This window comes from Tursiops truncatus, chromosome 11, assembly GCF_011762595.2.
Source record: "Tursiops truncatus isolate mTurTru1 chromosome 11, mTurTru1.mat.Y, whole genome shotgun sequence".
NCBI lineage: Eukaryota > Metazoa > Chordata > Mammalia > Artiodactyla > Delphinidae > Tursiops > Tursiops truncatus.
The window spans coordinates 61,504,599-61,521,001 of NC_047044.1; the positions used below are offsets into that span (position 1 = coordinate 61,504,599).

General features: G+C 44.2%; 1 protein-coding gene and 1 pseudogene across 3 annotated transcripts in view; both read left to right on the forward strand.

The window, feature by feature from the left end:
- Positions 1-235: 235 nt before the first annotated feature.
- The window catches only part of BIN2 (bridging integrator 2), a 33,382-nt gene continuing 17,214 nt past the window's right edge, over positions 236-16,403 (forward strand). For all 3 annotated transcript variants that reach the window (XR_012324401.1, XM_004325221.4, XM_019947250.3), the window contains exons 1-2: positions 236-386; positions 7,367-7,447. Coding sequence is in view for 2 of the 3 variants with exons in the window: in XM_004325221.4 (XP_004325269.1) it covers positions 306-386; positions 7,367-7,447 (162 nt within the window). In the remaining variant the exon portion in view is untranslated. The remainder of the gene's footprint in view (positions 387-7,366; positions 7,448-16,403) is intronic.
- LOC109552100 (protein DBF4 homolog A pseudogene) lies at positions 7,456-13,513 on the forward strand (annotated as a pseudogene).

Here is a 16,403-nt window from a genome sequence, read left to right on the forward strand (position 1 = left end):
TGGCCCCTCCCCGGGCCGCACCCGGGAGCCGGACGGGCTTCGGGGTAGGGCCCCGGGGCGCCACCGGCTGGGCCTCGAGTGGGCCTTGCAAGGGTCTCCGTGAGGGCCGGGCGCCCTGGGCCTCAGGCAGCCTCGGGCAGCCCAGGGTGAGCCCGAGGCGGCGGCGGCGGGGCGGGGTGTGCGTCGCGAGGCCCGCCCGCCCGACCGGATGCGAGGCATGCCGGGAACCTTGCTTCCTCCTCAGGGGCCCAGAGAAAACCACAGGGCTCCGGGCCAGGGTCTGCTGCCCCTGGGGAGCTGGCAGGATGGCCGAGGGCAGGGCGAGCGGCGCCGCCGGCCTCTTCGCCAAGCAGGTGCAGAAGAAGTTCAGCAGAGCCCAGGAGAAGGTAGGCAGCCGGGAGCCGAGGCCGAGGCTCCACGGGGCGACCAGGGCGTGCAGGGCGCTCGGGGCCGGGAGGCTGGGCCGCCCTCAGGGGTATCCGATTGACCTCGGGAAACGCGAGCGGGGACTGGGTTTCCATTGAAACAGGCAGATTTGAGAGAAAGCAGAGCCTTGCCTGGTCTTGGGCAGGGATGGGGGAAGCTGGGAGACGCTTCCCACGGCCTCTCTCAGGAACCTTAAACAACGCCCAAGCTGACCCAGAAAAGGGGAAAGAAAGGAACTAACGTTGGTGACTGCTGTGTAGCAAATTTTGGCCTCGCAACCCAGCGAAGGTGGTATTTTTTACAGATGATGAAATTGAAGGTTCAAAGAGGGTCATTTCCCAGAGTCATAAGACAGTACTGACCAGCTGGCCTGCCAGCGAGCATCACCCGTTAGCTGGGACCGGGAGGCCAGGAGGACTAGAGGAATTCTGCCCAATTCGCTCTGTACCTGACCCGGCCTGGCCGCGGGGTGTTGCTTAAGCTGATGCAAGCAGAAGCCCGTATCTGCTTCCTGGGCCTCGCTTTGGCGTTGGAGAGTACCCTGTTCAGGGTGGGGAAAGAGCACTTCTTTTTGCATTGTATCCTCGGGTAGCGGTGGGTGGCCCTGCTCCATCTAGGTAGGCTGTCTGTACGTCCGTCTATAACCTGCCCACCTGCAGAGACGGTGTGGACGCTGCTCCACACACTTCAGTGGCATTACTGTTTCTACCCGTTCAGAGTATTTTCTTTGCTTCTAGCCTGAACCCCTGCTCTCCACCCACCAACACTCTGGTAGGTGAGATGGTAGGGGTAAATGAATAGGCTAGAAGAAAAACCAGAGGGAGAGAGCGATAAGGACCTGGGAGAGAATTTTGGTTTTCTAAGACTTTGTGGTCTTAGAAGCATTTGAATGAACACCATATGCTTAAGAATTTAAATATTTGTATCATCTTCCAAAAGAGGAGCACTAGCTTGAGTGCTGGGAAGGATTAAAGGCAGCCAGCTCTCCCAAGTGGGATTATCAACAGAGAATTGATGGAATATAGATGTAGTGCCTATGTTTAAGAGACTCACAGTGGAAGGGTAGGGGGAATGTGTGTGTTTTTTCCCCCGGTCTTTGTCTGAGGAAGCTGGGGTCATGTGAAAGAGCAGAGGAAAAGGAAAAGATTTTTGTGTGGCTAGACTTTGTTACTTTACCCTAACTTCACCTTGATCATGGTTTCAGTCTCTCCAAAGGCTGTCTAGTTACAAATCTGATAGTGATCAGAGCCTGTGGGAAGGTGTAGTTAGAAGTGGTTTGTGGAGGAAAAGGAGGTACTAGAGAAGAGAAGGCCAGCTACTCTATGGGTTGGAAAAACAAAAAGAAATCGCCGAAGACCGAAAACTCGTGGATAATAGTTATGTTTAAAAGACACAGCAATTGATTTTACCTCACGCTTTCACCTGTCCTCATCTAGCCTATCAACACTACGCCCTTGCTTTAAGATTTCTTTCCTTTTTTTAGCATGGGCTCCGAAGCCTCAGGTAAATAACATCCCTGCTCTGAGCTTCAGATTCTGCCTCTGTAAAATGAGAATTGATGTTCAGTGATTTGGAAACTCAGTTTGGTGAGGACACCAAAGTGAGAAGGGGAGAGGGCGCCTCAAACCTCAGAGTCAAGTATTTCCCAAAAAGAGAACCAGCTGCCCAGGTACACCCTGTTCTTTCTTCCTAGTCTGAACCCTGAGAAGGCAGAGAGAGGAGCAAACTCAAATCTGCCCTGAGGAACTCCCAGGTTGTTGCAGAAAACAAAGAGATACTCTGAACCCAGACTTAGACACAAAGGCAGACATTGAACTTCGAGCTGTACCGCTGGCACCCTAGGGGTAGTGGATGTTGCCTGGATAGAATGGGAATGGCCTAGGTTTGGGAGAACGAGCTCAGCTCAGCCTGCCAGAGTTTTTGAGTCTTGGGAAGTTATTGAAGGCAAGATAAAGAGGGAGAATGTTATCGTCAAAAGAAAGGACTCACTGGGACACTGCAGTTTTACTATAGGCAGTTGACTGTAATCATCTGAGTAATATGTAACAACTAATGTGTCAAATATCAAGTGCCTGCTATGGACAAAGCACAGGAATATAAGAAGGACGTGATATCTCCCTTTATGGAGCCCACATTCTTGTGATATGATCTCACTTCATCTTTTCAACTCTTTAAGCATGCTATTAGTATCCCCACTTTAGAAATGAGGAAATGAGTCTCAAAAGAGATTGGCAAGTGGCAGAATTATCACTGAAACTCAGGTGTCCTGCCTTAGGATCCCAATCGCAGGGTGCTCTCTTTACAAGTTTCCTGAAAAACCACTCTAACATCTGTGTCTCCCCACTTCCTCCTGTGCCTGCCCACTTCCTGCTGATCTCGAAGGAGCAAACCTAGGAGTGAAGGTCTGGGGACTGTTAAACACAATGGAGATGAAGCATTCTTGTTTTATTTTCCAGTTCCTACTCAGACTCAACAGGAGTCTGGCTTTATTGTGTTTTTACAGTATGATACATCTTCACGTTTCAAACTAATACTTTCACCATCTGTTTGTGATTTCTCTGTGGCAGACTTCTCAGATCTCCCCCAAGAAAGGCATTCATTGTTTACCACTCCTTTGTTGGTCTTTTCATCTGTTGACTTTTACTCAGCTTGTATCCCAGAGGGTTCAATCAGCAATATTTACAGAAAAACTCCTCTGTCCGAGATACTGGGCTGGACCCCGGGAGGGAATTTAGAGATAAGCAAGAGGCATTCTTGCCTGCTAGAAGCTTACAGTCTAGTTGGGGTTTTCTTTGTTGTTGTTTGTTTGTTTAAAGTAAAATAAGTGACCTGAGAGATCTGCTTGTCTGTGGGAAATTGAGAGGGCAGAAGAATTGAGAATAGAGGAAGGTTTTGTAGTGAAGGCTGAATTTGAGATAGGAATTATGGCTGATTAGTAGTTCCTCAGGCAAGTGGTGAGAGAGCAGTCCAGCTGGGGAATGCCAGCATGAGCAAGGCGTGGAATCTGGAAATCCTTTTAGGCGGAATAGGGAAAAATGCAGCTGAGCTGGAGCTCAGGGAGTGGTGGGAGAAAAGGCTGGAAAATATATTAGGGCCATATTAAGGAGAGCCTACTTTAGAATATATCTTGAAAATAAGGGTTTTTTACATAACTACAGTATTATCACATCTAAGAAAAAATTTTCTAACAAAATTCCATAATGTCTAATATCCAACCCCTCTTCAAATTACTCCAATTGACAGAATTAACTAAAATATAAAACATGTCTGCAGTGATTTCTTTTTTAAGCTCTATACTTCCACCCCAACCTACACAAAAATTAAAATAGGTCAATGAACACTGGAATATTCTTCACCTGTTTCACCAAGTGTTAACATTTTGCCACATTTACTTTCTCTCTTGTCCCTGCTCTTTCTCTTTAAATAATCTGTATTCTAACTTCTCATCTGCTAGGCCAGGCAAACTGGGGTGAAATTCTCAGTGCAGGACTTTAAGGATTGGCATTATATGAGCTTTCATTAGTAAATAATCCAAAGGTAGAATTATTAAGTCTTTCAACAGACATCTGTAGAGCATCCCTACATCCTCCTTCCTCAAGGAACTCTAGTTGAGGAGGAACATCTACAACATAGTGTAGGTGCCCTGACACATGGCCCTCTTGCTTAAGGCAACAAATACTTTGGGCCCAGGGCATTGGGTTATGTTTTCAGGGTGATCATACTCATCTTTTCAGTTTCAGAGTTGAAGGTGGGAGTGTTCCCTCAACACACACACTCCCACACCCTCCAAGCCTTTTTGCCTTGAGCCTTTTGGGGTTTGGGGATATTGGTCTGCTCCAGGGTGTGCCACATTGACTCTAGACTGAATTGACACCTCTCTCCTTTCAGCACCCCTCCCCGCACCCCCAGCAGAAGAACCAAGCCCCAGTCAAAGGAAGGGAGGGGTGGCAGGAAGGAAGTGAGAGCTGCCATTACCACTAAACAAGGTGGTGTTGCAACTTTCTGGTAGAGGACAGTGTTTGGTTGGGGGCAGAGGGTGGAGCCTGGGAAGATGAGCGACTCTGCACACCCAGGGCCGGCTGTCAAGTGAGGTGGAGTAGAGAGACACAGACAAACACATATGGCTAAACTGAAAAGGAAATAAAGACAGGTATTTATAGGGAAGGGAGTGGAACTAGACACAATGATAATATTTGTATTAAGTGCTCACCATAGGGCAGCACTGTGAAAGCAATTTATGTGTATAATATCATTTAATTCTCCCAACAACTCCAGGAGATATTATTATCTTAGTGGGGGAAAGGGAGTTCTGTAAACTGAGGCTCTAGAGTTGAAGTGATTTGCCCAAAGGCTTATAGCCAGTAAGTGGAAAAGCCATATATCTGTCTCACTCCAGCAACCTTGAGCTTAACCACCATAGAGAGAGCTCCAGAAGTGAGAGCTGTTAGCTCCAGGATTAAGAATGGAGACACCTTAGTCAGAGTCTACATAGAGCCGGTCTCACGCCCAAGACGTGGGCGCTCTTCCATAAGATTCAGAGTCCTTCGCAATGAGACTCCAATCTCCCTTTCTAGTTTCCTTACTCATCACTCCCCATAACACACCCTAAACCAGTCATGCTGAACCATCTCATGAAACTGCCATGAATTTGCATACTCCTGTGACTTTGCTGATGTTATCTTTGCCTGAAATCCTCTTTCTATCCTCACCCTTTTTACTTTATTTCAGTCTAGCAAAATCTTTTTTTTTTAATATTTATTTATTTATTTGGTTGCACCAGCTCTTAGTTGCAGCAGACGGGCTCCTTGGTTGCGGCTTGCCTGCTCCTTAGTTGCAGCATTGCAGGCCCCTTAGTTGTGGCACACAGGTTCCTTAGTTGTGGCATGCAAACTCTTAGTTGCGGCATGCATGTGGGATCTAGTTCCCTGAACAGGGATCAAACCCTGGCCCCCTGCATTGGGAGTGCAGTCTTATCCACTGCACCACCGGGTAAGTCCCTAGCAAAATCTTAATTCAAGGCCCAGTCCATTGGTTCCCTCCTGTATCAGTCTCACTCTCCTTCCTGTTGTAAGTATTAAGTATCTATTTGCTGGATACTGAGAAATACAGATAAGGCAAGTGCCCAATCCTCAAGGAGCTCACAGTTTAGAAGGAGACATAGATAAATGCAAATAATAAAATAGTAATAGGGGAATTCTCTGGTGGTCCAGTGGTTAGGACTCAGCGTCAAAAGAAAGGACTGTTGGGGCCCGAGTTCAGTCCCTGGTTGGGGAACTAAAATACACAGCAAGCAGTGCAACATGGCCAAAAGAAACAAAAAAACAAAAACCAGTAACAAAAGTGTATACAGGTACAGAAGTTGTAACTGCTTAGGAGGGAGCCATTTAGCTTGATTAATGGGATAAAGTAGATGTGATTAAGTGTCACAAAGGATATAGAGTATGAATTAGGTCTTTTTAGATAGTTGGCTACGGTGAGGAAGAGCATTCTGGAAAGAGGGCATTGGGTTATGGGTTTATTTAATATAATACTCTCCCCCATGCTGAAAACCACTGTAAATAACAGCATCTACAGCAAGCGACAGTATGGCTTATTAGAAAACTAAAGAAGTGTGAGAGAGAGAGACTGGTAGGAAGAAGGAATGCTGAGAGCTGAGGCTCAATGAAGGGTCAGATCATTGAGACCCATATGTATGCTAGAGTTAGAACTATAACTTGTAGATACTTTTTTTTGGCTGCGTTGAGTCTTCGTTGCTACGCATGGGCTTTCCCTAGTTGCGGCGAGCGGGGGCTACTCGTCATCGCAGCGTGCAGGATTCTCATTGCGGTGGCTTCTCTTGTTGCGGAGCATGGGCTCTAGGGCGCGCGGGCTTTAGTTGCTCTGCGACATGTGGGATCTTCCCGGACCAGGGATCAAACCCGTGTCCCCTGCGTTGGCAGGTGGATTCTTAACCCCTGTGCCACCAGGGAAGTCCCATATTGGGCATTTAATAAAAATCTGTTGAGCAGATGAATGGAGAATCATCAGAAGGCTTTAAGCAGCAGCATGATAGACCAGGCCAGGTGGAAAACAGTGAAGGCCTGGACTAAAGCTGTGGCAGTGAGACGGGAAATCATGGGATGGTTTCCAGATGGTGAGGGATTCCATGAAGGAAGTGAGAGAAGTAGTTGAGGGCAGCTCCTGATTCTGACTTGGGTCTGGGGGATGGTGGTGCCTCCTTCCAAAATGGGGTTACAGATACAAGAGTCAGGGTCTTCCTTGTTAGAAGTGAGTGTCCCCTATGAGAACAGGAGCTGTGCCTTTCTCATTTCCATGTCCTTTGCATGAGCACTCAGATCAGTATGATGGTTGGCTCTCCCGGTCCCAGGGGAGAGGAGATCAATATGGACAGCCCTCACTTCTAGCTGAGTTTCAAATGCATTATATCAGGGCTTCTCAAAGTTTTCCACAAGGGCCTTCAGAAGAAGAGAGTCTCCTGCTCGCCTCTCTGACCTCATCTATCTAAAGGAATCTGCTGCTATGGCTGGAAGAGGGTCTCTCAAGTAAAAAAATGTCTTCAAGCCTCATGTTTTATCTTTAAAAGCCATGCACATTTTACATTCTTCTAATTAATTCTTGTTTTAATATAATACTCTCCCCCATGCCGAAAACCACTGTAAATAACAATTTCATTCCAGGAACATATACCTTATTTATTCTGGTCTTTATATATACCCCCTAGTACACTGCTGCATATCCCCAGGAGTACCCCAATTTGAGAAGAACCATAAAACATGATTGATTTTTCAGCAACATGCTATATTTCTAATTCTGTTGGGCTGATATGAGTACCTCCCTTAAGTTGCACCTGAGACTCTGAGAGAAGCCAGGGTCAAATGAGGCCAACAGTTAAGAGAGACTTGAGTATAACAGTGTGGACCTCTCTGATTTATATCCCCAGGTACTGCAGAAGTTGGGGAAAACTGTGGAAACCAAAGATGAACGGTTTGAACAAAATGCCAATAACTTCTACCAACAACAGGTAATCTGGAGGGTGGGAAAGGGAAGCTTGGAGGAAGAAAGAAGATATGAGGGCCGATTGGCAGAAGAACAGCAGGTTCTGCAAATCAGCAAGCATCCCTAGTAACCCATCCTCCCCCCAGGAGTAAGGGCCACAAGGTGACCTGCTGCTTATCCTTCTCCTGGGAACCACAGAAAATTACCTTTCCTGTTCCTGCTCACTCTGGGTTTAGGGGGACAGACAAGTGTTCTTCTTTTCTCTTGGTGGTTCCCCCAGGGTACAGTGACATCACCAGGTCCTTAGACAAAATCAAAACAAGTCCCTGTCACCTTAGTTTCTGGCTTACTGTCTTCCCTAGGCTGCCTCTCTCCCACCCTAAGGGTCTTCTCATCTCAGTGGCCCCATGTTTTGTTGCCTCTTTGTCCACTGCATCTACCTCACCAAAGCCATTTATTCTAAAACAATATCTCCATCTTTTACCTGTCATTCTCACCCAAACCTCCTGTTCTCACTGTTCCTTCTGTCTTCACTGGACGTTATGGGTAATTTTATGTAGAAAACTTACTTTAAGAAGTGGATAACAGGTCACTGCAGCCAACTCTGAAAATTCTATAGTACACATGCAATTGGAACAAGAAAAAATATATAACTCATATATAGTAACATTAAAAAAAAAAGAAGTGGACAACAGTTGGTGGCCTGCAAAAGGGGAGAGGCAGCTGGCCAGTCAGCGGGCCTTGGAGAGCCGTGTTTCCAGAGCTGCTGGACGTGACACCCTCTCCAGACCCAGCATGTGAATGCCAGGTGGCTGCCATGAACTACGGAGCCATGAGGATCTACAGCAAAGGACATTTCCAGGGTGGAGTTCATGTCAAAAATGAAAAAAATAGCCATCTTTAAATTCTGAAAACTGATAACAAACCAGAAAGATCCAAAAGTAAGCCACTTTGGGGAAAAGTATTTTACATTGACTTACCTTCTGTCACTGTATCTGAAAAACTGCCAAAGGACATTAAGGATCTGGGACGGCGAGTTCAAGAATTTCTCAGTAAAGATATCAGTTATCTTATTTCAAATAAAAAGGACAAATTTCTCGTGTACCAAGCCCTGAATTTGCGTATAGTGCAGAAACCACTTCACCTTATTCTAGCCATGATGGAAGTTCATTTGAGTCTCCAGATTCAGTGTGTTTGATCAGAGGAAAATTAGTGGTCGAAAAAGCTAGAAATGACCATGATTTTTTTCCTTCAAATAGTATATTATCAAATGCCTTGTCATGGGGAGTAAAAATTCTTCAATTGATGACATTAGATGCTACATTGAATAAAAGAAAGTATTTACTCAAGAAATCAAGCACTTCTGTAAACGATGTGGGGAAAAGAATAGGTATTGGTCCACAAAAAGCAAGAACAAGTAGACTCAAAAAGCCTTTTGTAAAGGTAGAAGATATGAGCCACATATTCTAAGTGAGCAGCACAGAAACTTTGCACAGAGTAATCACTATCAAGTTGTTGATGGTATTGTATCTAAGTTAGTTTTTGATTTTGTGGAATATGAAAGGGACATGCCTGAAAGAATAAAATACAGTATTAGATCCATTTCTCCTATTACTGCAACTGTCCTGAAAAAGCCTGAATATAAAGAAAAGCTAGAATCGCAACATACATCTCAGACTTCAGGGAAAATAACGTACAAGTGATTGAGCAGAGTTTCCTGTATAAAGAAACCCAGGAACCCGAACAAAATGTGTTTATTTCAGAACATATTCCCTACTTTTCCAGTGAATTGAGAGGGCTTGATGAGACAACATCTAATAAATGTTCCATTTTAAATCCAGCCGAAAATGACATAAAAGAAAATTTTACACATCTACCTCCACATAAAAATGAGCAGGAATGCATTCCTGACATTTCTGAACAGAAATTAATTATACATGAAAATGACTTAGAAGTAAGGGTAGATCACTATCCATGTTGGCCACAGACATGTATATACATTTCTAATTTCAATATGGATAAGAGCATCTCAACCAAAACGAAAGTCAGATGCTGTGCATTTCCCAGCACAGGATCTGAAGGAAAAGGACCTTCATTCAGTATTTGGTCATGATTCTAGTCTGTTAGCAATAAACAGTTTACAGGAACATCTAACAATTCAGGCAAAGACTCCATTCCAGAGTCCTCCTAGGAACCTAGTGAATGTGACATCAAGAATACAGGTAGTTTACCTTCTGGTAAAATCCACTGGAGAGTGAAAATATTATAAGGAAGAAAAATAAAATCTGGAACCAAATGTGGAGTTTGATAAGAAGAGAACTGAACTTCTTACTACGCAAGAAGAAAACAATCTGTAGTTCACCACTACAATCTCTACTGAACTTATTTCAGACTAGTGAAGTCAGAATTTTTAGATTTCACAGGCTATGCTGAAAACAGTGGTATATGTGATACTTTAGATACTTGGGAAGAGGGAAATTCAAATAATCTGTTGTCAGTGTTTTTCTCTTCCCTTTCAACCTGTATATTTACTGGCTTTTGACTTAAAATAAATAGCTTTCAGAAGTGATGAAGATCATATTCTTGAAATTTTTAAAATTTGTATAAAAATTCTTATTTTTTTTTTGCCAAGTTTGTTTACAGAACCAAATGTAAATATTAACAATAAAGGTGATGTTTGCATTTTTCTGCAGAATTCATTACCTGTTACAGAAAAATTATAGAATAAACTTGTGGCTCATTTTTTAAAAAGGGGGGCAAAGAAGTGGATTACAGAGGTTTAGGATATTGACTTTCCACCTCTGTGTGCCAGGCATCCCATTTATCTCATTTAATTCTGACATGAGTCCTGGAAATTGGATCCCCTCTTTATAACAGAAGGGAGTTAGTTATTAACTTAAATGAATATCCAGTTGCAACGCAACTCTGACACTAAATACCCAGAGTTAGTTCAAATTCCACAGGTTGAGGGCATAGTCCGCCACTAGACTACCTCACTTCAGACACCGTCTGTAAACCTCCAAAGTTCCCAGGCCACCTGCGCTTTTGACAAACTGGCTACAAATGTGGGGGTTCCTACAGACCACTCATCTTCCGTAATTCACTAGAATGACTCTCAGAACTCAGCAAAGTGCTCTACTTAATCACAGTCTTATTATAAAGGGTACAAATCAGGACGAGCCAAGTGAAGAGACACGCAAGGGGAGGTCTGGGAGGATCCCAACCATGAAGCTTCTGTGTTCTCAAGACACGTCACCTTCCCAGCACGTTGATGTAGGATTACCAATCAGGGAAGCTCACCTGAACTTCAGGTGTCTAGAGTTTTTATTGTGATTTCATTACATAGTGAATCATTCATAGGCCGTGTGATTGAACTTAATCTCTAACTTCCCTCCTTTCTGGAGGTCATACTGATATCACCTGTATGAAAGCCCCAACCCTCTAATCACTTCGTTCACCTTTCCCACCTGACCAGCCACCATTCCTGAGTCATTTGTTTAGCATAGACACAGGTATGATCTGAGAGGCCCACCATGAATAACAAAATGCCAAGGATTTATAAGTTACTTCTCAGAAACCAGGGCCAAAGACCAGTCAGATTCTTTACGGTATGATGTAAGAATTATATGGAAAATAATTCTTTAAAATTATATTAGGGACTTCCCTGGTGGTGCAGTGGTTAAGAATCCACCTGCTGATGTGGGGGACATGGGTTCGAACCCTGGTCCGGGAAGATCCCACATGCTGCGGAGCAGCTAAGCCCATGTGCCACAACCACCGAGGCTGCTTTCTAGAGCCCGCGAGCCACAACTACTGAGCCCGTGTGCCACAGCAACTGAGCCCGCATGCTGCAACTGCTGAAGCCTGTGCGCCTAGGGTCCATGTTTTGCAATAAGAGAAGACACTGCATTGAGAAGCCCGTGCATGCAACAAAGAGTAGCCCCTGCTCGCCACAACTAGAGAAAGCCCGTGTGCAGCAACGAAGACCCAATGCAGCCAAAAAATAAATAAATTTATTTTTAAAAAATTATATTAAAAGGATATTAGCTATAATCTAATTCAGTAGTTGACTGTATCAGGATCATTTGAGAAATAATGCAACATCTCTGGTAGTAGGGCTTGGGAATCTATATCTTAAACTTGTTTTAATGGAAGATTTCAAATGTGTATACTAAGATAGAAAAACCTGTATAATGAATCCACAGGTACCCATTACCCAACTTCAATAATTTATCAACTCTTGGGAATCTTGTTTCATCTATGTCTCTACCTACTTTCCCCATCCTTGATCATTATGAAGCAGATTCTAGGTATCATTTTATCTATAAAAATTTCATTATCAGTCTCTAAAGATAAGGACTTAAACTATAACCACAAAATCATTATCACACCTAAAAATATTTTTCTATGAAACATTTAATCATTACAACAAATCAGAAGGTATATCAAGAGGGAATTCCCTGGTGATCTAGTGGTTAGGATGCTGTGCTCTCACAGCCCAGGGCCTGGGTTCAGTCCCTGGTTGGGGAACTAAAATCCCACAAGCCGCATGGCCAAAAACAAAAAAAAGTATATCAAGAAAAAAGTGAATTAAAAATAATGATTTCACACCTCCCATGCTACAACTACTGTTGTTTTTTAATGCTTACAATTACTTTGCTATGTATGTGTATGATCTCTAAATATATCCACAACAAATAAATAGGTTTACAAGTGAGACTGTTCCATTCTTATGGTTTTGTAGCTTGACTTTTTTTTTTTTTTTTTTTTTTGGTGGTACGTGGGCCTCTCACTGTTGTGGCCTCTCCCGTTGTGGAGCACAGGCTCCGCGGCCATGGCTCACGGGCCCAGCCGCTCCGTGGCGTGTGGGATCTTCCCAGACCGGGGCACGAACCTGTGTCCCCTGCATCGGCAGGCAGACTCTCAACTTCTGCGCCACCAGGGAAGGCCTGTAACTTGACGTTTTTACTTAATTTAATACAAATATCTTTTCAGATATTTCAGATTAACTATCCAGCTAAAACATAAATTTTAGTAATATCTTAAAAATCAGCAATAATTTTTTAATATCATAAAATATTCAGTGTTCACACTCCTCTAATTGTGTCATTTTTTTAACAATTTGTTTAAATCAGCAATTTGTTGCCATGTTTAATAAATCTCTTCATCTGTAGGTTTCTAATCCCTCCTTTTTGCAGTTTATTTATTGATGTTACTGGGCTGTTTTCCTGCAGTTTCCTGCAGTCTCTAAATTTTGCTGGTTGCATCTCCATGGTATTGTTTAACATGTTACTCTGTCTCGTATTTTCTGTAAATTAACAGATTTAGAGGCTTGATGAGATTCAGATTTTTGTTTTTGCTTGTTTTGGAGGCAAGAATACTTGTTATTATAGGTATTATAGTCTTCCATCTGGAGGCACATAATATCTGGTCATCTCCTTTTTTGTGTGGTATTAACCATAGGTGATCATTAACCAGAGAATCTGTGTTTTACATTAAGCTTTCTATGTTTATTATGTAGCAGCTAGTCTGAGAACAGCATTTGGCAACAACCGCTGATCTAGTCTAACTCCATCAAAGGGAAATAGGATCTGATTGAGAGGGAAGTAATATAATCAAGGTAATATACCATAAGAGTTGCAGAGCTAGGATTCTAACTTAAACCCTGTGCTTTTTCCCCTCTACCTCACAAGGAGGCCACCCTGGGCCTCTTCACAACTCCAGTTACTGTTCTACTTCCAACTCCAGGATAGGAATCAGTAAGTTGACACCTGCTTTGAAAGGTTTCTGACGCTTGGCCCATTCTGTCCCTCAGTCCTTTCTCTACCTTATAGGATAGACCTACAACGGCAGATGTGTGGGTAGAAAGGGTAGGAGATGAAGGAAGGGCCATCAAGAAGAGGGGGCTTCCCTGGTGGCGCAGTGGTTGAGAGTCCGCCTGCCGATGCAGGGGACGCGGGTTCGTGCCCCGGTCCAGGAAGATCCCACATGCCGTGGAGCGGCTGGGCCCGTGAGCCGTGGCCGCTGGGCCTGCGTGTCCGGAGCCTGTGCTCCGCGGTGGGAGAGGCCACAGCAGTGGGAGGCCCGTGTACCGCAAAAAAAAAAAAAAAAAAAAAAAGAATCCGCCTGCCAATGCAGGGGACATGGGTTCGAGCCCTGGTCCGGGAAGATCCCTCATGCCGTGGAGCCACTAAGCCTGTGCTCCACAACTACTGAGCCTGCGCTCTAGAGCCCACAGGCCACAACTACTGAGCCCGTGTGCCGCAACTACTGGAGCCCACGTCCCTCAACAAGAGAAGCCACCTCAATGAGAAGCCCGCACTCACCGCAACTGGAGAAAAGCCCGCGCACAGCAGCAAAGACCCAACGCAGCCAAAAATAAAAATTTAAAAAAAAACAAGAAGGAGAATAAGAGGATTAGATGGGACAACCCCCTCAGAATTCCCTATGTGAGCCTACCAACTAAACACCACTTGGGCAGGGAAATAATTTGAGAAATGAAATGGAGTTAGGCTAGGAATAAGGAAAAACTTTTCTCCTGAGAAAATGATACACATAGTAACTGGTGTTTGAACATGCTTGGGAAGTTTATTTAACAGACATTTTATAAGTACCTGCTGTACGCCAGGCACTGTGCTAGATGCCGGGACTTCAACTTGAATAAGACAACATGCCTGTTCTCAAGGCTCTCACAGTTTAAGGAGAAAGACAGCGAAAAAAGTCAGGTCTGAAGCTGGACCTAGGTGTCTGAGATGAACAGGAGGAAAAAGGACAAGGTCAAGGAAATTGAAAGTGAAGAATTCCAGAAGTTGGACCAGTTGGTCATGTGCCCTACCTTTCACCTGCAACCAGTTTGTAGGTAAACTTTTTTTTTTCAATTTATTTATTTTTGGCTGCATTGGGTCTTCCTTTCTGCACACGGGTTTTCTCTAGTCGTGGCGAGTGGGGGCTACTCTTCGTTGCGGTGTGCGGGCTTCTCACTGCGGTGGCTTCTCTTGTGGAGCTCTAGGTGCGTGGGCTCTAGGTGCGTGGGCTTCAGTAGTTGTGGCACACGGGTTCAGTAGTTGTGGCTTGCGGGCTCTCGAGCACAGGCTCAGTAGTTGTGGCGCACGGGCTTAGTTGCTCCGCGGCATGTGGGGTCTTCCTGGATCAGGGATCGAACGCATGTCCCCTGCATTGGCAGGCGGATTCTTAACCACTGTGCCACCAGGTAGCGCCTGTAGGTAAACTTTTTATTAATAAATAAATAACACTTCCAAACATCCCAGTCAGATTTCAAGGCCTTGACACTTGCCTAGGTTCTTAATCAAATTTCCATAAGTAATTTTTCTTTGAGGGCTCTGCTTGCTTCCCCCTTTCCCTTTCCTCAAAACACATATTGGGTTGATTTTTCCATAACATCTTACGGAAAAACCCGAGCAAACTTTTTGGCCAATGGGAAAGAATTATTTTCGTAAAGCAACACTTTAATCTCTTATTTCTGGTAGTGACAGCTGCTTCCAGTTCATTGCCTTTAAAATCACATCTAACAATCGAGCTTCATCTTTCCCTTCTGGACCTCGATTAGATCAAGAACTGTCAGCACTTGCTCAGGGTTGGTCATACCCTTATTTTGCTGAGTGTTTGGGATTCTGAGTCCATTTTTCTCTAGCAAGTTGGGAACCCCAGGACAGGCACTTCTTCTCCATCCTCAGAACCCCAGTCTCTTAGGAGGTAGCTCTGCTACCTGAGTGCTTAGGACACACTTCCAGAGTGAGTGATTCATTAACTGAGGGCTGGGACTTTGTATCAATATAAGGGATGGGGAGGACTAACACAGACTCCTTATGGTACTGCCAAGAATTTTGCAAGGACTTAGAGAGCAGAAGTGATAAAATCATAACATTTAGAGCTAGAATTAACATTTAGAGCTAGTCTTACTTGGTATTTACAGATGAGGGAATTAAAGCCAGAAAAGTGGAATCACTTGCTAGTTGGTAGTAGAAACAAGTTTTTGACTCCCAGACCAGTGGAAAGCTAAGACTGTGAGAGTCACATCTGTCAGGAGAGAAGAAAGATGCTGGGATTATTCAGCCTGGAGACATTTCAGGTCAAAGGAATAAAATGACACAGGTGCTATCCCACCACCCCACCCTCTACTACCACTACCACCACCACCACCATCTCTCTCTCTCTCTCTCTCTCTCTCTCTCCCCCTCTCTCCTCTCTCTTCTCTCTCTCTCCCTTCTCTCAAAGGAAACAGTAGGAGCAGAAAAGAAGAACTTTGACCAAAAGACTTGATTCTAAAACACGGACTGTGGTATAAATAGTACCCTTAGTTTTGAACAGTGTACATACAACCTGTACCACCAAACGTGGTAGGCTTGATCACTGATCTGATTTTTCAGGCCATATAATATCTAGTGGGATAAAAAAATTAAGAATTTCATTTGTAGAAATTATGCAAGATTGGGCTTCCCTGGTGGCACAGTGGTTGAGAGTCCGCCTGCTGATGTAGGGGACTCGGGTTCGTGCCCCGGCCCGGGAAGATCCCACATGCTGCGGAGCAGCTGGGCCCGTGCGCTGAGCCTGCGTGTCCGGAGCCTGTGCGCCGCAACGGGAGAGGAGAAGCCACAACAGTGAGAGGCCTGCGTACTGCAAAAAAAAAAAGAAAAAAAAGAAAAAGAAATTATGCAAGATCGTTTAACAGCTTTTGTTATTCAAACATGTATTTTGGAGACCAAATCTTCATGGTGAAGTAAAAAGTTGGATCCATGTTGTTTTCTTTCAAGAAGGAAGTTAAAATCCTTGTTAACTTTTATAATCCCCAAAACTCTTTCAAACCATGGTTATCACATTTTCAAAGCTCTCAGTTATACCTACCTACCATATCCATGTTTAAAAGCTGTTATGTCCATTTAACATGTTAGACTGTTTAACCTTTTTTGTGAATGAAAAGCAAAGAGGAAGTGAGACATCTTTCCTGGTGAATGCTAAGTGTT